This window comes from Bidens hawaiensis, unplaced genomic scaffold (assembly GCF_021521415.1).
Source record: "Bidens hawaiensis isolate Kalapana, Puna unplaced genomic scaffold, B.hawaiensis_p1.1 tig00034159_1, whole genome shotgun sequence".
Classification (NCBI taxonomy): domain Eukaryota; kingdom Viridiplantae; phylum Streptophyta; class Magnoliopsida; order Asterales; family Asteraceae; genus Bidens; species Bidens hawaiensis.
In genome coordinates this window covers 36,810-63,279 of record NW_027495880.1, presented here as the reverse complement: position 1 = coordinate 63,279, position 26,470 = coordinate 36,810, and the positions used below count along the sequence as shown (strand labels likewise).

The 26,470-nt window shown below is 34.7% G+C and overlaps 1 protein-coding gene and 1 pseudogene across 2 annotated transcripts in view; both read left to right on the top strand.

The window, feature by feature from the left end:
• LOC143585740 (ABC transporter G family member 35-like) overlaps positions 1-1,347 on the top strand; it is a 30,343-nt pseudogene extending 28,996 nt beyond the window's left edge. The window contains exons 15-18 of the transcript XR_013144591.1: positions 29-255; positions 331-502; positions 583-837; positions 916-1,347. The product of XR_013144591.1 is annotated as an ABC transporter G family member 35-like (transcript). The remainder of the gene's footprint in view (positions 1-28; positions 256-330; positions 503-582; positions 838-915) is intronic.
• A 13,440-nt stretch (positions 1,348-14,787) lies between these two features.
• Positions 14,788-25,090, top strand: LOC143585739 (ABC transporter G family member 35-like). The gene is made up of 17 exons (XM_077067452.1): positions 14,788-15,473; positions 18,554-18,763; positions 18,863-19,107; positions 19,211-19,341; positions 19,420-19,812; positions 19,906-20,504; positions 20,591-20,861; positions 20,948-21,101; positions 21,173-21,253; positions 21,351-21,487; positions 21,571-21,900; positions 21,982-22,356; positions 22,439-22,572; positions 22,656-22,883; positions 22,973-23,144; positions 23,228-23,482; positions 23,586-25,090. Exons 1-17 carry the CDS (start codon positions 15,106-15,108, stop codon positions 23,856-23,858), a joined length of 4,356 nt encoding a protein of 1,451 aa, XP_076923567.1. The 5' UTR covers positions 14,788-15,105; the 3' UTR covers positions 23,859-25,090.
• Positions 25,091-26,470: the final 1,380 nt, after the last annotated feature.

Here is a 26,470-nt window from a genome sequence, read left to right as displayed (position 1 = left end):
TATTTATTAATCAACATGATAATTACAGGAGGAACAAGGCTTTGGTGAAGGAATTAAGTGTACCTCCCCCGGGAGCCACAGATCTTCACTTTGAAACACAATATGCTCAATCTACATGGGGACAATTCACATCTTGTTTATGGAAATGTGGTGGAGTTACTGGAGAAATCCCGATTATAACCTTGTTCGGTTCTTCTTTACCTTGCTTTGTGCAATCATGGTTGGGACCGTATTTTGGAAAATCGGAAACAAAAAGTAATAAATCTTGTTTGAATCTTGATTTATAATTTATAAGATTTCATTTCCTGATTGTTGTTTACATATTTCCAGGGATACCAATCTTGATCTGAACACGGTTATTGGCGCCATGTATGCTGCTATATTTTTCGTTGGTATTAACAACTCCCAGACCGTGCAACCAGTTGTTGCAACAGAAAGAACTGTCTTTTATCGGGAAAGAGCAGCAGGGATGTACTCTTCATTACCATACGCCATGGCACAGGTCGGTTTTTATTTCGAAACAAATAGTTACTTACACTTTAACAAATGCTAATGAAACTTACTATTGAATTTGGGATTCAGGTGTTTGTGGAGATACCATATGTGTTTCTTCAAACGGTATATTATTCCGTAATCGTGTATTCCATTGTGTCATTCGAATGGAAAGTAGATAAATTCTTCTGGTCATTCTTCCTCAACTTCTTTTCGTTTCTCTACTTCACATACTTTGGAATGATGACTGTTTCCATCACACCGAATGAGCAAGTAGCTGCTATATTTGCTGCTGGGTTTTATCTACTTTTCAACATCTTCTCCGGATTTTATATCCCACGACCCGTAAGTGTTTTCTTATATATATATATACAAGCTTGTGTTTGTTAGAAAGCATCTTGTGCTAATTCTTTGTTTTTTCAGAAAATTCCCGGATGGTGGATTTGGTACTACTGGATCTGCCCAATGGCGTGGACTGTGTACGGATGCATTGTTTCACAATATCATGACGATAATAACCTACTCATTGTGCCTGGACAGGTTCCTAGGCCAACCTTATCACAGTTTATCAATGACTGCTATGGTTTTGAATTGGATTTCATGGGTCCCATTGCTGGAGTTCTTATCGGTTTTTGCGCGTTCTTCGCCTTGCTTTATGCCTTCTTCCTCAGGACTTTGAACTTCCAGATGAGATAAAAGCTTGTAACTCCACTCCAATGTTTGTAATGTTTATACATTTTTTAATGCTGAAGTAAAACTTTGTTTAATTTTGTAATGTAATTTTATTATCCTTTTTGTATTAATTATACTGTAGACGTTTGAATCATACCAATCCTACATTTTTGTTTCATTGTTTCTTGTTAGAGTGAATAAAATTTTGAACTTTCGTTTTTTCCTTGAAGATAAAAAATGCGAGTAATTTATGTAGGTACACCCTAGCCATGAAATATACAAACAATCTGGTGCCGTCAACGACATATGTCAAAAACTCTTGCAATCTGGTGCCGTTATCTAATACTCCTCTTACTCTATCACAACATATGCCAACAATCTCATTTCAAACTTTGTAATGGCCTCTTGCAAGGTTATGAGCAACATCTTCATTTTCTGAGTTACTAACACCGTCGTACTTTGCGTTTTGAAAACAGAGCGTTAAGAAAACGTCGCGTTAACAACAAATCAAAGTACTGTTACAGAAACGCCATGAAATTACCTTTCAAATGAAGGTATATCAAGCCTTTGTATAACAGGTAGATATTGCTGCAACTGTTAACAACAAATCAAATAACCATTTAGCATTACTATCCAAAGTATAAGCAAACTTAAGCCAATGTGAACCGGTAAAGAGTTGGTGATGTAATCAATTCTGGAAATAGTTGCAGGGTGATATAATCCTCTACGTGTCTAATCTAACTCCACCAAAGTACCTCAATTTGTTTTTTAGGTGACAAAGTATTGAACCCCACACAATTTAGTGGAAGGTAATATTGTGATGACTTCCACTTGGTTTTTAAAAACAGTGGATCTTAACAATAAAGAATATAATTCTCATTTATATTATCTCAAAACAATTAATACCTTCCTGTTTGTGCCAAGCAACCCGAAACGTAGTAGTGCACTGCAACTTCAATGGACCCGCAAACAACTCCAGCCCGAATTGTGACCCCATAACCCATACCAAACTCACATAAACAAATCCGGCAGCCTAAAACCCCTCCTCGTTGTCAATCGCTTCAATACTGATAATTTCAACTTCGTCTCGGAATATTGAAAATCACCAAATGCATTTAACAAAGAAAGAAAAAAGAACTAATCACCTGAGAGTTCTGCACTTTAGACTTGATATATATAGCTGATTCAGTGACGTGCAAGCGGATGAATCAACATGCAGAGTCATGATCAATCTATCAATAACCACAACAATACATACATCCTAATGTTGGAAAGTTTTTGGACTACTAATATTAATTAGTACACTAATTAATAACGAGTCCAAGAGTAGAAATGAATGTGATATCGATGCTCTAAAATATGTGTTTAAGACTTGAACTTTGGTGAAATGAAAATGGGTTTGTCCCACATTGATAAAAGGAAAAACTAAGAAGTGGTTTATAACGAGGAGGGCTCACAAGATTATATTCTTGTATAACAAGACACATTTGGTGGCAGGGGCGGATTTAGAGGTTAACGACGGTGGGCACCGTCCGTCTACCCGAATATGGTGTTTATAGGTACACATTAGTATACGATGAGTCAAAAATCGGTTAGTGCCTACCGTCAATATTATGAATTTATGGGTTTTCCGGCCGGCCGTGAACTTCAAAGGATGGGTTAAAGGAAGATGAAGAGGAAATAACTTATAGGGATATGTGTTAATGTTTTACATTTTATAGTATTTATTTTTTTTAAATTATTTTTAAGAGAAACAGGCGGCCACAAAAGCTCAACCAACAAGGCTACAATTGAGGCCAAGTTTATTCGTTATTTTTCATTAGAATTATTTTGGTTGGTTTTATTTTGTTTACTCTATGGTCTCTATTAGTTAAAATTAGATAGGTTCAAGGTCCACCTCTTAACTGTCGTAAGATCGTAACCTCTGATACGTGGGAACCAGGTGAAATCCCGAGACCCTTGCCTATTGTCAGGTTCGAACCCAGGATTATTGCCCTGATTCATCCTTTAACTCAGATATCCGTTAAACTAGCCCGAGTAAAAATCAAACATATGTCTTTTCTAAGGAAGACATACCTCTTACAACTAGACCAAATTCTCAAGACTTTAATTTTTCATGTATTTACTATTATTATTATTATTATTATTATTATTATTATTGTGTAACAAAATACTAATAGAAAGTATGGAAAAACAGTTGAATTCTTAAAAATAAAAATTTTGATAATCTGAGCTTAATCAATAAATTCTTATTTGATGAATACTCGCAAAGCATGTAAGGAGACAATAATTAACAAACGGATCCATTTAATTGCGTCATGTAATTGATGTATATGTACATGCAAAACAATTTTATTAATACGTAACATAACTATGAAGGAGTGGTGTATAAAAAGACCAATTTACTCTTTCATGTGCTTCAAAAGTTCTCCATATTAGTTAGTCGACTCGGCACTAATCTCTTTAACCCGGCCCATTTTGTTTACCCAATTCATTTTGTGCCCACCATAACGAAAATTTATTTATCCGCCACTATTTGGTGGCACTAGCTAGGTTTGGGCAACACTTGAGAGACACAACAAAAATGCAATACCTGCTATAAATAGCTAGTTTAGTTAGTTTAACCACAATTTCGATATTGTTTTGTTTCGTTTAAAGTCTCGTATACTCTAGTACATGTATAGTTCGGGTTCTAGGTTAATCCCGACAGTACGCACTGTTGTATCCTGGGAGACAGACGGGTTCACCTGGGTGGCCCGAAATCTGTTTTAGGGACCTATGTTAAATAGAAATCCTCAGCCAACTCCCATTTTACGTTACTTTCGTTAGTTCTGTATTACTGTTTTTCTTTTCTTAATTATGCAAATTTGTTTTGTTTTCTTCCGCACTTGTATTGTAATCAATATTAATAAAATTATCATTATACTTTAATTTTGCGAACGACGGTTCTACACCTAAATCCGAATCCAGCAAGGAAATTATAAAAACTGAAAAAAGAATGAAGCAAACCTGAAGATGACAACCTTACTTACACTATTACTGTATAAACAACATCATATTGGAAAGAGTAAATCAAGGCTTGTAAAGTAGAGACAGGGTGAACCAAAACAGAATTGGGGTTACCTTGTTGATCTTGAGAGAGAGATCATCGCCCAAAGATTAGCTTGTTTATCTCTATCTATATAATTACACTAAAAAACACTACAATTTCTTTCTTATATGCAATTAAATAATACTTTTTTACATCTTTATTATTATTTTTTATCTCTCATCCACTCACAACCATTATCAAATATATTAAAAAAATAAATAGAGGATAAACAATGTTCCTTCAAATTTACTCATCTCTTTAAATTTTCTCTTTTCTCTACTCACAACTTACCATTCTCTAAAAATTTTTAGAGATTTCTCTCACAAGACTTTTAGAGGAGCTGCAGAGAATGCTCTTGGAACAAAATAGGGAATTATGTTGGTGTGAAATGATTTCTAGGAGAGAGAAAAGTTGCTAATGGTTTATAGGAGATCCGTCAATTGAAATGGCGGATGTCAAGTAAAATGTAGACCATGTCAGATTGACGGATTTTGTCTAGTGAGTTAGACAATTACCGGGTGTTCCGCCATTTCAAATGGCGGATCTGATACTTTTTATTCGTGTTCCGCCATTAATGTCCTTTCCTGTGATCCGCCAATTTGACTGGCAGGTCACAGGTCCCAACGTAGGCTACCCCTATATGTCAAAATGCATTTTGATAGACATTTGCCAATTGAAATGACATGTCTTCTTGACATCCTCCATTTCCAATGACATATGTGAATAATGAATGTACTATGTACTTGACTGACTGATTAACAACACTACTTTTTATTTTTATTATTTTCAAAATAACATTATTTAAAAATTAAAAGTTTTAATTTAAGAAAGTTGTTTTTTATTTTAAAAATACATTTTCTCATTGAAATGGCAGGTGTCTTCTTGACATGAATAAAAAATATCAGATCCGTCATTTGAAATGATAGAACACCTGGTAATTGTCCAAGTCATCAGACAAAATATGACATGGTCTACATGTTACCTGACATCCGCCGTTTCAAGACGATGAAGAGACTTTATCAAATAAAAGAAAATTCAATGCCAGTGGACCGATACTTAAGATGTAATCAATCGATGCCAACATTCATCACGATTAAACACTCGAAGTATACTCACACCATTCGAAATTAATTAAAAGTAAAGGTGAAAAATAAATTACCAAAATAGGTTCGCATAAAAAATGAAATAAATTAGTTGGAACATCTAAACCTGCGTGAAATGTACAAATTGTTCCTTCCCTATTGCACCATAAATTTCGAGGATGGAAAAGACGAAATGCCCCAACTATCATGAGTCCATGACAATTCTAAAGTGTTAAATCGATTTTGTAGTTTCTATTGAAGACTAATGTGTTCTTGATTTCACTTAACGAGAGAAAGGAAAGGGAGGTCTTTCATTTTCTTTATCTTCTCTTCCTTTCCCCTCTCTTTCCTTCCTTCCAGTTTCTTCCATCTTGGAAGAAAATCAATCCCCCCTTGTTAGGAACAACGCGGCGCAACGGAAACAATACACAAACGAGCACGTGCACACAATTATACAGGCGGAAAACCAAATATATAAATGATAAACATGACACAAGAATTTTACGTTGTTCGGTCCCAATGGAGGACTTACATCCATGGGGTGCAACTAGATTATTTAATTGATTAGGTGCAAAAATTACAATTACATAGCAGGGGCATTTATAAGTCTAAAGGCTTAGTTAACAAAAAACAATAATGAGCTTGTGCCCTTGTTATCCTTGTCACCAATTTTCTCTTCTCTTTCCCTCCATTTTTTTCTTTAATGAAACTCGCGAACACACCTCATTCCTTCCCTTAAATGAAACTCGGGAACACAACCTTCCCATTCTTTCCCTCCCTTTCCTTTCCTTAAGTGAAACTTAGGAACACAACGTTCAATCAAGGAGCTAAATGAAGTAAAAATCATGGATGTAACCTTTTGGATTTTAATATATTTAATTAAAAACTAAGTTTTGTTTAAACTACTTAATTAGTTAAACTAATTTAAACTAGGGCAAACAAAATTAAACTTAAAGAGTTAGACGACTACAGATATGGGAAGTGGTTACCTAGGCAAAGAATCTGAATTGTGTGGCTCAGGCTTTTATCGGATATGGTAAATTGCTACGGGAACCGAGATCGAATGATACGATACTCTAGGAAAACAAATGGATCCATGATCACTCTCCGGGTGTCACCTAAGAGGAAACCATGGTCGTGTAAACTCACCGGCTTATTAGTTCATCTGTTGGTATACCATCATCGACTAATTACACTAAAAAATAGATAACCAATCGGTTTCACTATCTCGATGGACCTAAGTACACAAGGTGGTCTAGAAACATGTCACACTCCAACCTACGGTGAAATGCCGGAGCACGGACTGTTGATTCAAAGCTCACAAGGCACTAACATACGATATTAGTGACAATATCTAATTTATTTATTTAAATTCAAATCAAGTACAAAGTATTCAATTAAATTACAAATAATCGAATAAGTCAAACACTCTGGTTTATTATAATAACCTAAAAGCCAAATAAACTAAGTGCTTCAATAACTTCAACCACTCAAGATAAACATCCTGCAATATGCGTAAAAATAGGCTTGTCAACTACACTTGTTGAGTAATAATCACCTGATTTTGATAATAAATGTTTTATATATGAAATATGCAAATCAATATCATGAGTATCAATAATTAAATTATAAGCAAATAATTATTGTCAGTTGACTATTGCCTAGTTAATCAGGCTTTGGCTACTATGACAAAACAAATACGAATATGATCATACTTTAATGTGATTATGGTGTACCTCTCTGAATACGATAAATAAACAATTGAACAAGTAAGCAACTAACATATAAGCATTCAGTTGATTAACAACACAATATTTGAGATCTGCTAGTGATGCATTAAGATACATAATGTATTGTAAGGTACGCATAAGGTCCCCAAAAGGTTTAAAATATGTAAAATAGGGGAGCGATTGCTCACCTTATTAATTAGGCGAGATAAACCATAAAATAAAGATATTAAACAAGTCATGAGCCTTAATCGAGCTAACTGATCTGACAGTAAACTATAAATAAATAAAAAAAGAACATTTCAATTGAAATCAGATTAAACGGGTATCCGGAACTCAAGTTATGAGATTTTAAAGATTTAAACGAGCTGGTACTTTTTAGAATCCGAACTTCAAGTTGGGAGTTGGGTTCTGACCAGTACACTCAAAATTTTATGGTGAACAAAAAAGTCTTATGGCCTGAATGCTAGTTCTGACCAAAAAGTAGAGAAATCAGTAAGTCAATTATATTTGACTATAATGTCCTTAACGTGCCGGGATCAAATTGACCACTAAGACTCCCTCAATCTAAGAAATTAATTGAGGGCTACGAGATAATAACCGACGAAAATGCAGAAGACAAATTACCCAAATGAGGATTAGAACTAGGAGAAATTCAAAGTCAACGATCTTGGAACTTGAAAGTCAAACCAGAAGGCAAAACTTGAAGAAACACGAAACACCGAAGGAGGAGACTAGGAGAACAATGGAGGCTAATTTTGCAGTGATGATTTAGGGTTTTAGGATGTATTTTGAGTAAATATGCAGAGGTAGGACTTGTTAAATAAGAAATTAACTCGATTAGGAAAATGAATAACATACTGATGACTAAATCAAGTCTATTAAGTCCAATATTTCGGTTTGATCAACAAGAAATGAACATAGACACTTTACAATTAGTTATCTTGGAAATCAAATTTTGAGATTTGGGGTCATTTAAAGAAGGATAAACGGACCAAAAATATCCAAAACTCATCTGATCATCGGTTGCGCTACGCGGCCAACTTATGGAAATCCCTCACGTTGCGCGGGGAGTTGGGTTCTATCAGACTTTTTTCAAATGTCATATTTAGTCCATGTAGTTTGAAAAATGCATTTTTTAGCCATTTTAAGTGATTAAATGGTTTCAAAGCATTGTTTGACATGTTTGAAAGTTATGAGAATATAAAATAAGTTAAACCAAGTTAAACATTAATAAATACAAGATGAAAATAATTTGAAAGATCTGAATTACATTCCGAGTCAGGTTAAACATAAACGAATTCAAATACAAAAAATCTGAGATGTTACAGTCTTCCATACTTTTGGGAATTTCGTCCCGAATTAAGGAAAACTAAAAACAAAAATAGTGTAAAAAATAATTAAGTTTTAAGGAAAAACTTTTTAAAATAAAATTTTAAATTTAACATATCATGGAATTTCGAATATTTAGAGCAACGCTCCAAATGAAAATTCTATAAGGACTCTATATATAGCATGTACCAGCGACGTATCCACCATATCCCTATCATCTTTACATATGTACTGTTACTCAAAACTACTATCGGTTCTAGATAATGACACACGGCTGTATGTATTATGATTTCTAAGCGAGGACTTTGATAATTATGTGTTGACCCATAATTACTTATATCGTCAGATGGTCCACATAATTCGTCCCATCGTGTGTGTTACAAAAATGCTTTAAAGACCTAACTTTGTGAGAAAGTAAAAGTTTAAATTAGTCTTAAAGGTAACATTAGAAGATTATAAATGTATGAAATATTTGAATTAAAATAATGAAATAAACTTTTGAGTTTGTTTAATAAAAACATTGAATTTTTTTAACTTTTTTGTATTGTTTATTATTTTTATATGGGTAAAGTTAAAATACAAAGGGAGACAAAAATGAGAGGTATGAGAAGGATTTATGATCACACAAAAAAACCCCTTAAAAATAAATTCAAAAAAATAATAAAAAAAATCATAATTCAAAATATAAATAAAAATTTAAAAAAAATTAAAAACTAAAATATTTCCGCCATCATTTCCGTTCAAATTAAAAAAAATACAAAAAATAAAAAAAATTTGACGAAAAGACACAATGCCAATATCAAATACATAATGACGAAAATGAACGAAAGACACGATTATAACTAAAAAAAGACACAATAGATCGCCAAATTTAACACAATGCCGAACAAAATATAGCACAATGTTGAGTAATATAACACAATATATAGAAAAAAAAAGACACAATGTCAAAGAAAAAAGACACAATCAATGACGAAATAAACACAAAACACAATGACAAACAAAACGACACAACTTATTTTACTTACCATTGTGTTTTTTTTATGAGAACGATAAATACGGTGAAAACATTCTTGTGTGTTTACTTTTTTCGTTTTTTTTATTAATTATTGAGTTATGATTTTTTATTTATTTTTTTAATTTTTTTTGAGGGGTTTTTTTGTGTGACTATAAATACTTCTCATCGTTCTCATTTTGTTCACATTTGTAGAATAAGTTGACCCAACTTTTGATATGAATGTATAAAATCTTAAAATTGTAAGTAAATGAAATCTTAGACGTTGAGAGTAACATTTTTAAATGAGTTTATGAGAAAATTGATTGTGATTAACGAGGATAGCAACAAGATTTTTTATATAAGTATAACAGAAAATAGCAACAAGATTTTTTATAAATGTATAAAAAGAATATCAACAAAAAAAATTAAGTGAATGATTAAATTAATAGTTTAATAAATAACAAATGTTAAAATGAATAATAACATATGAAATATTAAATTATTGCAAACATTATAAATGAAATTCTTAAGATCAAGAGTATAAATTTGAACAAGGTTAACAAAGATTTTGATGAATCGAGTTTGGTTAGATGAGAAACTTATGAAATTTAAAGAGAAAATTTTTTATGAAATTATAGAATTACAAGTTGTGAATTTGAAATGAGATAAATTCAAATTACAAGATTAAAGTATTATAATAAATGGTAAATAATAATTGAAACATTAATGGAAACACGAAAATTTATGTATTCGAATAAATTGTTAAGAGATTAAATTGGAGAAGCGAATGTCCTCGTATCCAAATAAATCTTTAATATTTAAATATAATATAAAGTGGGTTATTAGAGTATCCACGAATTACGAGGAATCTTTCTATTTCAAGAAAATTGTTATAAATAATATGAAATAATAAATTGAATTATCCATGGTTTTTCATGGAGGTTTAAATAAATAACGAATATTAAATTAAAAATGAAGATAAAAATGGATTGTGAAATAATATAATAAAATATAAGAAAGCACGGAGTTAGAAATGCACAAATCACCATGACTATTCCAACAACTAACCAAGTTATCACCGAAACATTCAAAATTCTCAAGATATACAAAAATCAAAGTAGGACGTTTAAATATCTACAAACCACCGTATAATTTTAACTAAACAATGGAATTTAATAAAAATGAAAATAGATCATTAAGGTACCCACGAACCACCGCAGGTTTTCAACAATAATCGTGAAAATGGTAATAATGAAATGGGTGATTGATTTATCCATGAATCGCCATGGAAATTCAATTGAGAAGGAAAAATTCAATTTAACAATGAAAATTAAATTAAGTAATGAAGATTTAATTTACTTAATTTAATAGTGGATATTAAAATTTAAATGATGAAAAATTCAATTTAATAATAAAATTTCAATAATTGAATTTCAACAATAAAGACTTATAAAATGGAAGGTAAATTGTGAAACATGAGAAGTAACACGAGATTAACCAAAACATGAAGTACTAAATGTTTTAACTTAAAAGTTGAGGGTGAAAATTAAAATATGTTTGATAGTTTAACAATAAAATAAATGAGAGAAGACACTTAAATAAATAATACAACAAAATTGTAACTGTTTTAAATAAATTGTGATAAATGTGTGGAGGATTGTGTCGAATCGTGTGAATTAAAATACTTTGATTAAAGTAAAGTGAATAAATCAAGTACTGAAATTTTGATTAAATGAAATCAAGTAAATAAGTGGATACATGAATTTTACCTCGGTGGGTTGGGCTTTCCATGAGCCTTGCATGTCAATTTATTGTCCCAACTAAATAAGCTACATAAAATTTATGAATTAGGCCTCCTATGAGCATTTCATGACATTTTAAATGACCAAATTAAAATAACATAACATCAATTTGTGAGTTGGGCCTCCCATGAGCGTTCCATGACATTTTAAATGCCGAACAAATTAACGAATTATCAAAACAATTTAGTTGGACAACCCATGTGCTCTCCATAGCATTTTAATTGATTCAACTAAATAATGAATTAACGAAATTAAATATTGGTAGTTAGAGCATATCGTGAACCATCACGGATGGTAAAGTTCCAACAAAACATCATAACCAAAACGGGTTGAGAAAATGGATAGTTATAGTATCTGTGGATCCCCAACTAAACATTTAAAAATAATAAAAAAATAAATAATTTGAAATTTCCGAATTACCGTGAATTTGGTTTGATAATTTAGGGAAGATAACCATAAAGCGAAAATTTATGGTGGAAAGTTATTATTAAACACAAAACCCTAAAGGTAGTAGGTGTTTCTTCTTCGGTCTTCAATTTCGGTCAAAACTTGCTTCTCCTCCTCTGAAATTGTCCTAAGGTAGTAGGTTTTTCATCTGGTGACAAGTTATGGCGTCTAGGGTTCACATAACAGTTTATATAGGGTGGAAACAACTCTTAGCCGATAGTAAGGTCCCCAGCGCCACGCTGGGGACATTTCTTCCTCCTACGTGCCACGCCCTCGACAAAATAGTCGGGGGCCTTGTTTTTGCTGAGACAACAATGTGTCGCGTCGCGCGTGGAACCATTATTCACCCAATGTGGCGTGGGGGGGAGGTATATATCTTTATTTTTTAGTTACTATTTTAATTATAAATCTCTCGAAATCTGTGCCGAAACCCGTAAACTCGATTTTCGCTTCATTTTAGCTCGCTATTTTTGAAAACACGAGAATCCATTCTTTCCTTGCATTGGTACCTGAAAATACGAAAATCCGTAAATACATGTTTTTGACATATAAAGAATATTATTTAGCACGATTTCTTTAACAAAACAGGTGTTAAAACATATGTGGTTTGCAACACATCCTTACCTGCTACCCTAGATGAGTTTAAACTTGCGTGAGCCCCTTGTGATTGGTTATTGCATGAATATGTTTAATGTTATCATTAATTGCATGTTTAATCGATACTGAGTGTGTTGGCTGAGTTTGGTAGACGTATCATAGGGTTTGTGTGTTTAAATTTATTAAAATCAGTATGTTCATCCCCTTTTTAGTTGAACCAAGACATTAGGGGTTAACTTATCCTCTTAGCTTAATTGATTTGGTTAGTCATTGTGAGGCCACATGCTGTTTTCTAGCTGTCAAATACGTTGAGTTGTAAGTGAGTTATTTTATCTTTCATTTTGAATTACCCTTATTCCCTAGGATTGTTATGCCTACTAGCCTTAGAGGGGTTTGTGGCTTAGACATGGACCAAGTGGTAAGTAACTAGGGCACTTATATAAACAATCGTAATTTAAAATCTATCTAGACGTCTTTAGTTTTTTTTTTTTGTTAAAACTAACCATGCGACCTAGTTGCCTTAGCTCTGTCGATGTTATTTCATCTTTAAAATCCGGTTTCATACACTCGTTAGCACCTGAGTCTTGTCATTCAACTTACTTAAGTGGTTCATTTTCTCAATATTAGTTAAACTCCGTTAAGTCTTTGTTAAGTTCTCTTAAGTTTTCTATTTGTCCAGTTAGTTAAGTTAGATTAAATTAGTTTAAAAATAAATTTAAAATTAAAAGTATTTTATTAGGTAGTACTTAGTTAGGGTTTAGTATCCGAGCCACCTCACAGGTCCTTGAATTCCATATCCGGATTACCTTGTCTGTGTTACACGTGACCGATACACTTGCTGTTTGTATGAAGACATGAAGCTAGTTTGAGTTGTTTGATTTTTTAAGCTTAGTTGCGAACTGCATTGATTCATATATATATTTTCGCAAATTAAGTTTTTGACGCTGTTACCGGGGAACCGGTTTGAGGCGATTAGAGAACGATTAGAGATAGGGATTTGCCTGTTTGCTTCTTGTTTTATTTGTTTTGTTGTTGTTATTATTATTATCATTGGTATTTTTAGTTTAAAATAGTTTAGTTAATTTTGGTACCTTATTTACTATTTATTCACTTAGTTTAAGTTAATTTTATTTTAAATTTTTATTTGTAGTTAGTTTATGTGACGCACTCGCACTCTAGGACCACCTGAGTTTCTAGGATTTGACGAACCCGAGAGAAAGAGTTTCGTGAGAGGTCCCGCTCAAATCATTAGTAAGTTCTCCTTATTTTCCTACTTTGTCTTCCACTTTAGTTCCGTTAGGGATATGGGAGACTAGCCAGATAGGAGAATAGTCGTTGACTATGGAAAGCCATCCATCACCATCAGATCTAGCATCATCGTACCTTCCTCTTAGGGAGCCGCAAATGGGAACCGGTCGATTCCTTCCCACGTATTCCATCCAATTTCATGTGCTAGCACACAAGGACCCATTTAATCACGTTGAGATGTTCATTCAAACCTGCGATACTTTTAACATCGGCAATGTTGCCGTCGAGCCCATCTATTTATGTTTCTTGTTCCTGGTCTCTAAATTAAACTCCCGTAGTAGTAGGATCCATCGCCTCGGTTTGGCATCCTTTTTATCCATCAAATAGCGCACTGCACTGTGACCAATATACACAACTACTTTACTTCCCAAATGTATGACCGAAATTTGTCTAAAACATAGACAACAAGAAACTTCTTCTCTGTAGTTGAATAGTTCAACTTTTCATCAAAGAGGGTCTTGCTTGCGCCGTTGATAACTACTAGTTTCTTATTTACTCTTTGACCCAATACAACCCCGATTGCATAATCACTCCAAACACACACATTTTTTTTCAAAAGGTTCTGTCCAATCAGGTAATTGCAAGATCGGGCTTATACCAGTTGTTCCTTCAACAAATTAAATATGTTATGGCATTTTTCATTAAAAAGAAACATCATTTAATAGGGTGTGGCTTGTGACTTGTGAGAGGAGTTTTTATCAAGTACAGTTTTTTGTTATCCCTCTAATGGTGTAGTGGTGTGTCTTGTGCTAAGTGTATATAAAAAAACGCAGGCCGCTAACGTGAAAATTTTCCCATGTGCACTCATATATACCATATATGTATTTCATTTTTATGTGTTTCGCCCTTCTGAGTAAGGGGTTGGTAACATTTTCATAGTATCAGACAAGAATGGTACGTGATTACTTTATGTCTAGGAATGGTATTGAAGAGTTCTTGCCTTTAATTTCTTTAAGTCAGGCCCGTGTTTGTTTAATAACTATTATTAGTAAAATATTATTGTATAGCACGCAGAGATGGGCCTAGAACCTTCGACAAACGACGTGATCATGACGACCAACACAATGAAGGATCCAGTGACGGGAAATGAATATTTTTTAATTACGGGATGTATGTTTATGTATTTTAAATTGCTAATTAATTTAAAACTTAATTATTCTTAAATAAATCATTTTTTTTCTTTTTATTTCATTTTTTTTGTAACATGTGGATTGTTTTTAATAATGAAGAGTGTACTACCACTTAATGAAAAATTTTAAAATATCACCCACGAGGATATTAAAATATCACAATTTAATATCATTTAGACATCTTAAAAGTGTTCTAAAGATCAGTTTGCATGTATTTAGTATTTAATAAACTTGTTTTTAGCATCTCCACATTATTAATTAATGCACCATGAATGATGAAACCATAACTTAAACAACGATTACTCATTTAAAAAAACACACAACGATTACTCATTTGACAGCATACGGAAGGCGGTCCAACTCCAACAACAAGAACTTGTATTTAAGCAAGAGATAACCCTGAGGGGATACACATTGAAGATTCTAAAATGGAGTCTTTGGGGAGAAGCATAAGTAGAGGTCTTAGCAAAGCCTCCGGGAGCTGGAGGATTGAAGATGTGTTTACTCCCGGTGGTGGTGCTAGCCATGACGGGCGACGTAGCCGTCACTCAATGGAAGACGAAGAGGCCTTACGATGGGCTGCTTTGGAGAAACTACCTACCTATAACCGGTTACGAACCACCATCTTCAACTCTTATATTGCCGCTGATCAGCCGCATATGACTACAGAACAAATGTTGTTAGATGTGCGAAACCTCGATCCAAAGGCTCAACAAGGCTTTATCGATAAGATTTTTAAAGTTGCCGAGGAAGATAACGAAATTTTTTTGAGAAAGTTCAGAGATCGGGTTGACAAGTAAGTTTTCATGTAAATAGGTATTGAGTTGTATTTAAGATAAATTAAGATGAAAACAAATACAATTTCATAAAGTTCTCTATCATCTCTAACTAATTAGGCTGCTGCTCAACTAAAAAGTTACTAAGTGAAAAATATTGAAAGAAAGCTGTTTATGGTGACCTTTTTCTTGAAACGAATGATGAAGGTGAGTTAAAATCGAAATCATGTCATAAAGATGAAACACAAAACCGGTTAAATTATAAAATTCAATATCTTTATTTCACGTAAAACTGTAATATACTCGTAGAGCTCTAGAATAATAACTAACAAAGAGATAAATTAAAACAAAAATAAACAAGAACATAAAATAGCTCAACAAGAAAACCGGAATTAAATTTAAAATTAAACTTAAAAATTATGAGATGCTTTCACACCATACTCTCTGATAAAAATTTGTCTTTGAAAAAAAAATTGACCTTAAAAGTTTTGTGTCATGACCAACAAAGCCACGAGAGTAAAAGATATCATTAGATCATTTATTTTTATCTTTCAGATTTGACCGTCTTAAATAGTTCAGCTCGATCCATAGTTCGTCACTCGGCTGTGGGTATGCTCACATGGCCCAGGTCTATTGGGTTGTTGGGTCTCTCCACATCCTTCTCCCTGTCTTTGAAAAAGACTCGCCCTCGAGTATTGCGAACGTTAAAAAGATCATTGACAACCCGAGAAAAAGGATAAGCTCCTTTGCTCTTTTTCAGGACTTGCAGTCGATCAAAAATGAAAGGCTTTAAAAAACCGTGTCCACTATCTCCTTATTTCGAATTGCATATTTATTAGAAGATTCCATGTTTAGGAAAAAAAAACTGAAGTTAAAAACGATAGTACGTAACACTTCAATCTGACTTTCATAACAAATACGAGAACTGTACAAACTTCTCATGATCGTTGGCTCTTTGGTTTTGTAATCTCTAACGGTGACTCGATTCATCTTCATGTATCAGATAGGGGAACTAGGTGGGAATGGCCAGAAGGATGTTCTTCTTAATGACTATGATAATCACAAAAACAAGAGAGAAACAATGGATTCAGAGTTGATTTTTATTGTTAGTGTTTGTTGTTGTGTCTTACAAAGAGAGACAAGTACAAAATAAATAGAAAAACTTTTTGTGAGCTAACAGTGGCTATGTATAAATAAATAAAGGATGTGAATCCTTGATTGATTCCCTCAAACGGCTCTATCTTGGCTGTCAATCCTTTTATATATAAGACAAACCGGGCTACATCTGGATAATGGGTAAGCGAGCAACAAGCTGCGCCGCTATCCTCTTTTGAATCGCAAAGCCTATTCTACTAAATATAAATCCTTGGTTCCTCGGGCTCTGCGAGTCACTGTGGACCACCTTCTGCACCCGCTCCAAGAAGCGAACCTCCTCGGGAGCTAGGGATCCAAAAGTGTCGAAGGCAAATGGAATGAACACGTGCTGATTCTCCAAACACGATGTCTCATGCTTAGCAACCTTCCTAGACTCTGCTCTCAAAACCGCTTGTCTCGGTACGAAGCCACTGTCTCTCAGCCCCACCAATGGGGACACCCCAGTGAGGTCAACACACGTATGCTTACCCCCTACCCAGCTAAACACAAGAACATCCGCGGTACGCAGGGTAGATCTTCCCTCTCGCGGATCAGTCAAAAAGTTAACAAGCGTCTCTTTCTTGGCTGAGATCCCGGCACGTCTAAGCACATCCTATAAGACATCTCTAACCCAGTCATGACGATACTTGAATCCCGGCAATTCCATACAGTGGAGGGCATGCTCACCAAATCTATCCAAACAAGCTTTTTTACAAATGGGGCATGATTCATCTGGAGGGAAAAGAGTAATCATAAGCCGGTATTTAATGATGACTCTGTATTCAACTGCCGACATCCGTTGCCCAAGACCTTCAATGGGCACAACAGTCAAAAATCCTGGGCATGAGCCCCCTTGAGACAAGCTAAAACTGCCTTTTGTCTCGGGGTCATATCGAATCGCTCCTCCAAATCATGTACGTGTTTACCATAAAGAGCACTCGCCAAGGTTTGTTGAGGTTTCTTGGGGGCGGTCTCCTTATCAGTAAAACCGCCTATATCAAGGTCCGGGAGAGTTGTTCCAATATTACCAAGTGCAAAAGAGTAGTTATGATCTACCCCCATAACACCAGCGTTTCGCATGACGTGGTCTTGCAATTTCCATGACTGAGACCTGGAAGCCACAAAGGCATATGCGAAGACATCCTCAGCCGGGAAAATTCCTAAGCCTCCGCAACGCATAGGGAAGGAAGCCAACCTCCACTGAGTCCCAAAATGCGGTCCTCCACACACAACAATATCTTCAATTGCCCCCCGCATGCCCGCATCAAAGATGGACACAACCTCTTTGACATGTTCAGGTTGACAGGTCCGGAGCCCAAACACTAACTTAGCAACCCCAATGCACGAGCGCAACAAAAGGAGCTCACTTTGGGGGTCCCTCAGGTCCGGCAGGTGTTTCATAAGTTCAACCGCCCTCAATAAAAGGAATGATGTTAATTATATACTGATCCTTGACTTCTCTTTATTTTTTTCCTAACACTTATCCGTCATCACCTTTATCCCAGACGATGGAACTCGCCTCGGTTTCCTTGTTGCGCGTCTTCGGTTGGAACTGAAGATGTCGGATCTCCTGTTGGAGCCACTTGATCTTGAAATCGCGAGGGTCAAGATAGACTCCATCATTGCCTCGGTCTTTTAACAAACATAACTCTTTCACAAACAACCATTTGATAGCCAGGAGTCTGTACCAAATTATTAGATAATTCATAAGATTCATTATCTTTATTTAACATAAACTTTTAATACTTATGGAGTTCCAAATAATGACTAACGAATAGATAACATGAACATAAATTAACCCACCTAACAATAATTAAATCTAAAATTCAAACCGTAAAGATCATGTAATACTCCAACATCAATTAATAACTAGAAGCCTACAATTAACCATTCTTAATTAAATTTTGGAATTGTTCAAGCGATACCTAATTACTAATAAAAATATTATTGCATTAAATAATTTCAGGGTCGGAATCTCCCTTCCTACAGTTGAAGTTCGTTTTCAAAATTTGTCCGTAGAAGCTGATTGTCACGTAGGAGAAAGAGCACTTCCGACGTTGATAAATTCTACAAGAAATATTGTTGAATCCGTTCTAGCTTCTGTTGGCATCAGTTTTGGTCAAAAAGCAAAACTTCGCATTCTCAAAGATACATCGGGGATTATCAAACCAGGAAGGTCTGTTTTAGTCTTAAAGATCAAACTACTCTTCTCGATCTTAATTTTTTTTTTTTCAAGATTTAAACAAGTTTTTTACTTGGATTTGTAATGCTACAGAATGACACTTCTTTTGGGGCCACCATCCTCTGGTAAGACAACACTTCTGTTGGCTTTGGCGGGTAGGCTGGATCCTAATTTAAAAATTGATGGGGAGATAACTTATAACGGTCATAAGCTTAATGAATTTGAACCTCGAAAGACTTCAGCTTACATTAGCCAACAAGATTTACACGTTGGAGAAATGACCGTCAAGGAAACTTTAGATTTCTCAGCAAGATGCCAAGGAGTTGGATCTCGTTTAGGTATAACTTTATTTTACTTCACTGAACTTTATTGTCAGGATCGAACCACTGTGCTAAAGTTAAAACAAAGGCATATTATTTATAATTAAACAATGAAATACAGAATTGTTAACTGAGCTTGCAAGAAGAGAAAAAGAAGCAGGGATCTTTCCAGAAGCTGAAGTTGACCTTTTCATGAAGGCAACTGCCCTCGAAGGAGATCAAAGTAGTTTGATCACTTACTACACTCTTAGAGTAAGAGTACTCTTTCAAGTTTACAATAGCAACCTTTACAAAATCAAAATATTAACATGTTTTTACACCTAAAACCAGATTTTGGGGCTTGATATATGTTGTGACACCTATGTTGGAGACCAAATGAGACGAGGTATCTCTGGAGGACAAAAGAAGCGTCTAACCACAGGAGAAATGCTTGTTGGTCCGGCAAAAACACTGTTTATGGATGAAATATCAACCGGTCTAGACAGCTCCACTACATTTCAGATCGTAAAATGCATGCAACAAGTAGCACATCTGACAGACTCAACAATCTTCATGTCCCTACTACAACCTGCCCCCGAGACCTATGATCTTTTTGATGATATCATCCTACTATCTGAGGGCCAGATCGTGTACCATGGCCCGCAAGAACATGTCGTTGAATTTTTTGAGAGTTGTGGATTCAAATGTCCAGAAAGAAAGGGTACTGCTGACTTCTTACAAGAGGTAAAAACTAAAATTTGCTTGATTTGGTTATTTTTTCGTAGTACATGTTAATATTGATCAAAAAATGCTTAAGTTTTTTAATGGTGATGGTAGGTGACATCTAAAAAGGACCAAGAGCAGTATTGGGCAGATAGAAACAGAGCATACAGATACATCCCAGTGAGTGAATTTAGTCAACGGTTTAAGAGCTTTCATGTAGGGGATAAGCTGCAACGTGAGTTATCAGTCCCATTTGACAGGAGTCAAAGTCACAAGGCTGCTTTAGTGTATAAGAAATACTTGGTACCCAAAATCGATCTTCTTAAGGCTTCATGGGATAAAGAAATATTGCTGATGAAAAGAAACGCTCCCATATATGTTTTCAGAACTGTACAGATCATCTTTGTATCATTTATTTGCACAACTTTGTATCTCAGGACCACAATGCACCATAGGAACGAAATAGACGGGGCCATTTACATAGGTGCCCTTTTAAACAGTATGCTTGTTAACATGTTTAATGGGCTTGTGGATGTGGCATTCACTATCATGAGACTTCCTGTTGTTTACAAACAACGAGACCTCTTGTTCCACCCTCCATGGGTCTTCACATTACCAACTTTCTTGCTTCGAATTCCCATATCTATGATTGAAAGTATTATGTGGACAGTTATTCTCTACTGGGGTGTTGATCTTGCCCCTGATGCTGGCAGGTCACTAGTTTTTGCTTCTTTTTTTTTTGTTTTTTTATTGTACATTTTTCAACACTGCATGCTAATGGAATATATTGCATCTTCAGGTTCCTCAAGCATGTGCTACTGGTTTTTGTGATCCAAAATTTGGCAGCAGGATTGTTTAAGTTGATTGCGGGAATTTGTAAGACGATGAATAGGGCCAACACGGGTGGAGCTGTGATGCTTCTGCTTGTATTTATGTTGGGTGGTTTCATTCTACCTAAAACCAAAATTCCAAAAGGGTGGGAATGGGCTTATTGGCTGTCACCCTTGTCGTATATGTTCAAATGCATCACCATTAATGAGTTCCTTGACTCTAGATGGACTAGTAAAAGAGTATGTCCTTAACTTTAGACTAAAATATTATAAGCAATTGCAAAATAAGAATATATTCGTTTTTAACTCTTTTTTTTTTGTCATAGAGTACCGACAATACAACAAATTTAGGGTTTGCTGTGTTAAAGAATATGGATGTCCCAACTTCAGAAAGCTCATACTGGATTGGTGTTGGTGCTCTTGTTGGTTTTACAGTTCTTTTCAATATCCTATTCACGATGTCCCTTATGTATTTACAGCGTAAGTTAGTTGATGTTTTAAGATGTCTTTTCTATAACTAAACTTTGGTGATTGTTTTATTTATTAACCAGCCCCTGGTAAACCACAAGCAATAATCTCCAAGGCAGAAGCTGCGGCCATGGATGGGCATGCTATTGAAGAAGATAGTTCAAGTATGTAATCTGAGTTCTAGAAAATTACAAGTATTATACTTTTAGTATACATGCACAAAAATCATTACCTTATTCTAACTGTTATTAAATATTGTAGAGGGAAATAAGAAAATGCACAAGATTCGTTCTTCCATTTCTAGTACTAACGGTGCATCTAAGAAAGGGATGGTTCTTCCATTTACTCCACTCGCAATGTCGTTCGATAACATGAATTATTATGTTGATATGCCTAGTGTAAGATCCTTAAGTTCTCTGTAGTGTTTTGAGTTTTTCATATATTTTCATGGGTTAAGATTTTTGATTATTATTTGATACAGGAAATGAGAGAAAGTGTGGCTGAAAATAGGTTGCAGTTGCTACGTGACGTAACTGGTGCTTTTAGACCTGGAGTGCTAACTGCATTGATGGGAGTAAGTGGTGCTGGAAAAACCACTTTAATGGACGTCTTAGCAGGACGAAAAACAGGTGGTTATATTGAGGGAGATATTAGAATATCTGGATTCCCAAAGAAGCAAGAAACATTTGCTAGAATTTCTGGATATTGTGAACAAACTGATATACACTCTCCCACAGTCACCGTTCTAGAGTCTTTGATCTACTCAGCTTTCCTACGTCTCTCTAAAGAAGTTAGCAAGGATGACAAAATGGTAACATATACAGTTGTTATTATTAAATAATCAAAGTCATGCCAAGAATCATTAACAATACTTTTGCTTTTATGTTTTCAGATTTTTGTGAATGAAGTGATGGAGCTGGTTGAACTTGAAAATATCAAGGATGCAATAGTGGGACTTCCGGGAGTTAGCGGTTTATCAACAGAACAAAGAAAAAGGCTTACAATTGCAGTTGAGCTTGTTGCCAATCCTTCAATTATTTTCATGGATGAACCAACTTCTGGGCTTGATGCAAGAGCAGCAGCCATTGTAATGAGAGCTGTAAGAAATACTGTTGACACAGGAAGAACTGTGGTTTGTACAATTCACCAACCTAGCATTGATATCTTTGAATCCTTTGATGAGTTGTTATTACTGAAAAGAGGAGGTCAAGTTATCTATTCAGGTCCCCTTGGCAGACATTCTCAACAAATTATTGAGTATTTTGAGGTAGTAATTTATCTTTCACAATATATATATAAAGAAACAAGGATGTTAGTACGTAATAGTTTTATTCTTTTAATATTATCAGGCAATTAATGGGGTCCCAAAGATACCCGAGAAGTACAATCCCGCAACATGGATGTTGGAAGTGAGCTCAAGCGCTGCAGAGATGCGACTTGGTATTGATTTTGCTGAATATTTCACTACGTCGGCTTTGCATCAGTACGTCATTTAGATATAATCAAACAAATTAAAAAGTCTCATTTGTTTTAATTAAATAATTGTTAATGTATATGATACTTAAGGAGGAACAAGGCTTTGGTGAAGGAATTAAGTGTACCCTCTCCCGGAGCCGTAGATCTTCACTTTGAAACCCAATATGCTCAATCTACATGGGGACAGTTCAAGTCGTGCTTGTGGAAAATGTGGCGGAGTTACTGGAAAAACCCTGATTATAACCTTGTTCGTTTCTGCTTCACCTTGCTTTGTGCACTCGTTGTTGGGACCATATTTTGGAAAATTGGCAATCAAAAGTAAAGCGTCACTTGAATTTTGATTTATAGTTTGTAAGAATATAAAGTAGCACGGTTTCCTTTCATGATTGTTGATTACACAATTTCAGGTCTAGCGGTGATGATTTGAAAACAGTAATTGGTGCCATGTATGTGGCTGTATTTTTCGTTGGTATTGACAATTGCCAAACCGTGCAGCCAGTTGTTGCTACAGAAAGAACCGTCTTTTATCGAGAAAGAGCAGCTGGGATGTACTCTTCTTTACCTTACGCCATGGCACAGGTTGGTTTTATTTCTAAAATGAATATTTATTTACATACGCAGAAACTTTTAATGAATTTAATTATCATTGAATTGGGGTTAAGGTAATTGTGGAGATACCATATGTATTACTACAAGCAACATACTACTGTGTAATTGTGTATTCCATGGTGTCATTCGAATGGAAAGCAGATAAATTCTTCTGGTTTTTCTTCATCAACTTCTTTTCATTTCTCTACTTCACTTACTTTGGAATGATGACCGTTTCCATTACACCAAATGAGCAAGGAGCAGCTATATTCGCTTCCGGGTTTTATCTACTTTTCAATACCTTCTCGGGATTTTATATACCACGACCCGTAAGAACTGAACTACATCTTTCTAAGCTCTTTATTACAAAAAGAAAAAAAAATGCTTTAGAAAGAATCTTTATATGACTAACATTGACTTATTAAACTTCAGAAAATTCCTGGATGGTGGATCTGGTACTACTGGATCTGCCCAATGGCGTGGACTGTGTACGGGTGCATTGTTTCACAATATCATGACGCGAATCATGAAATCATTGTGCTTGGACAAACCCCTAACCCAACCATGTCAGGTTTTATCAAAGACTACTATGGTTTCGAATTGGATTTCATGGGTCCTGTTGCTGCGGTTCTTGTTGGCTTTTGTGTGTTTTTTTCTTTTCTTTATGCATTCTTCCTTAGTACTTTGAACTTCCAAATGAGATAGAACGCATGTAACTCACCTCCTAGTTTGTAATGCTTATAGATTTATTATGCATAAGTAAAACGTTGTTAAAGTTTGTGCAATTCTAGTATTAGTATTGGGTTTCTGTTATTATGGTGTGAATCATAGAAGTCGTACACTTCTATTCATTGTTTCTTGTTCTAATGTAAACATATATTATGCATTTTTAGGTATGTCAAGTATGTTTTACACATCAGTGTTACAAGATTTGTATATTTATAAAATACATATACAAAATTCATATATTTTCATTTGCTACAGTTATTACCTTTTGGAGTCTGACTAATCATTGATACTTCTTTTCGTTTGCTTTTTATTAGCTTGTTTAATTTTCTTTTGAGATATTTATTACGTACACGGGTGCGGGTTCACGGGAACCCACTGAATTTTGAATTTTATATAGATAGCATATATAAAATATGAGAGTGAAGCCACGTAAAAATTGTGAGTGAACCATACACAAATTGCAACTGGTCTAGTGGTAATCACTAGGGGTTAGATTCCCACTTTCAGCCGTACTATTTTTAACGATTTTCATTACCTAGCCCTCTCCACACACAGAACACTGAGCACCGTTACACAACAGCCATCATCGCATATTCGAACCTTAATTAACACTATGTGATAAAGTTATTCAAAATTTAGATAAAATAGAAAGGGTAGCTTATACAAGTTTTAAATCCATATATAATTGTCTTTCTTGAATTGATGTAGTCAATGCTACTACCATCAAGTTTGTAGCTAACAAACTTATATATGGTCAGGTAACACCTCTTTCTGCACAGTATGAATCTTAACCTTTAATCCATGTTTCTTACCTTTTCATACGCTATATCTAAATCAGGTTAAGGAGATAGAGATCTAGCTTCTTGATGGATCTTCTTCCTAATGTTGGATTTTAGCCTTTGATGCTTGGTTTTCTTGAAAGAGTTCTTAAGGGCGTGTATTTGGTGGTGAAGATTATAGGGAATGGGTGATGAAAGGATTATTATGGTTTTAGCATGGTTATTTATACTAATAATCGCATGAGCACACCCATCATCTTATTAAGCACATATTATATTACATAATTTATTCCTCAATAAATAATTCTTTATTTATTATTCAAGACTTCAAATTAATGGATGTTACACTGGCACCATGCCATCTCGTGATGAACTGCTTTACATGACAAATAAATGATGTAGAAATAAACAATCAAATAGAGAAAGAAGATGGAAAATCAGACATAAGATTCAGAATACCCGGGTGATATAGATACCGTGCTCTAATAAAAAACAAGTATTTTATTAACTTAAACACCTATAACAAGTACGGGTAAGTAAGGTCGTCTTCACATGGAATCAATAGAAAGTACTAAGACACATGACTAATTATTATTCTAAGCGGACACTTGATGTCAAGCGGTTTATAAAGATGATTTAAAAACACACGATTACTTTTAATTAACTGTAAACAATTATGGGGAAATGATTCACTTTAGGTTCAAGTAAATGGTGACCAACTAATCTCAAATTCAGATAAATTGAATGCACAATAATTATTAGAACTAATAGTTGAATTATTATGGCAAACGATACCCTAAACGAATTGTTAACACAAGTGAACCCGATCTACCCAATTACCAGTTTTATATTATGAACACCAATTAAGTTGCAATTTGACTAACGATTACTAGTTCAATGACACAAGGGCTAACCCTTATGTAGATGAACCCAACCAGATAAGTGATGCAAGGTTTGATAATAAAAAAAAACAATAACTTTTTGAACAATCAATTAACAAAGTACGCAAGATCAAATAGCAAAACTCAATCAAGTTAATAATCAATTAAGCATAAAGAATCTGATCATAGTCAATTACACAAAACCCTGGCCTAAAGTGAATACAATGGATTTAGCCTGACATTGGCATCACGAAAGATTCGCTTATCTGATGAAGAAAGGATGAAAGCATGTGATGATCTGACGAACCGAGGGCTCCGGGATGATGCAAAATCGTCCTAGGGCTTGTACTTGACTGCTGGAATGAAGGATATGACGAATTGGGGCTCAAAACTGATTATATCAAGTTAGGGTTCTTTTTCCCGTTTTTAAGCCCATTCGCGTAGCGCGAAAGGTTTTTCACCATCAGTTCGCGTCGCAAGAACTAACATAACCTCATATTCAGATTTTCCTGGTTGAGAAACCTGAAATTCATATATTATGGGTTTCGTAACTGATATTCTAGGCCGATATATGCCCATTTTACTAAAAGACACTTTCCTGGTAGCCCGTTTTGTTCAGTTTCGCTTCGGATTTGGGTTTCGCATCCAAACCATTCCCAAATCCTTCTTAAACATCCATATATGTTTCCCTATGTTTCCGTCTTCTTGAGACTCGCTTAATCTTCATCTGGGTGACTCTTAATTAGCTCATTTAAACTCCGAACACCTACAATCATAAAAGAATTCAAAGTAATCGTATTCGCTATATATAAACAATTAAAATATATAAAATAACACATGTATACACATGATTTATAGACGAACAAATAATTTAGTAATGCATTTAAAACTATGAAACCGTCCAAACGAGTGTACTTTGTTTCTGGTT

Excerpts from the sequence above, each read along its gene's own strand:
- LOC143585739 (XM_077067452.1), top strand. The coding sequence starts at position 15,106 with ATGGAGTCTTTGGGGAGAAGCATAAGTAGAGGTCTTAGCAAAGCCTCC. Across the intron at positions 19,813-19,905 it reads CTGCTGACTTCTTACAAGAG|GTGACATCTAAAAAGGACCA; the intron begins GTAAAAACTAAA and ends TGGTGATGGTAG. Across the intron at positions 21,901-21,981 it reads TTAGCAAGGATGACAAAATG|ATTTTTGTGAATGAAGTGAT; the intron begins GTAACATATACA and ends TTATGTTTTCAG.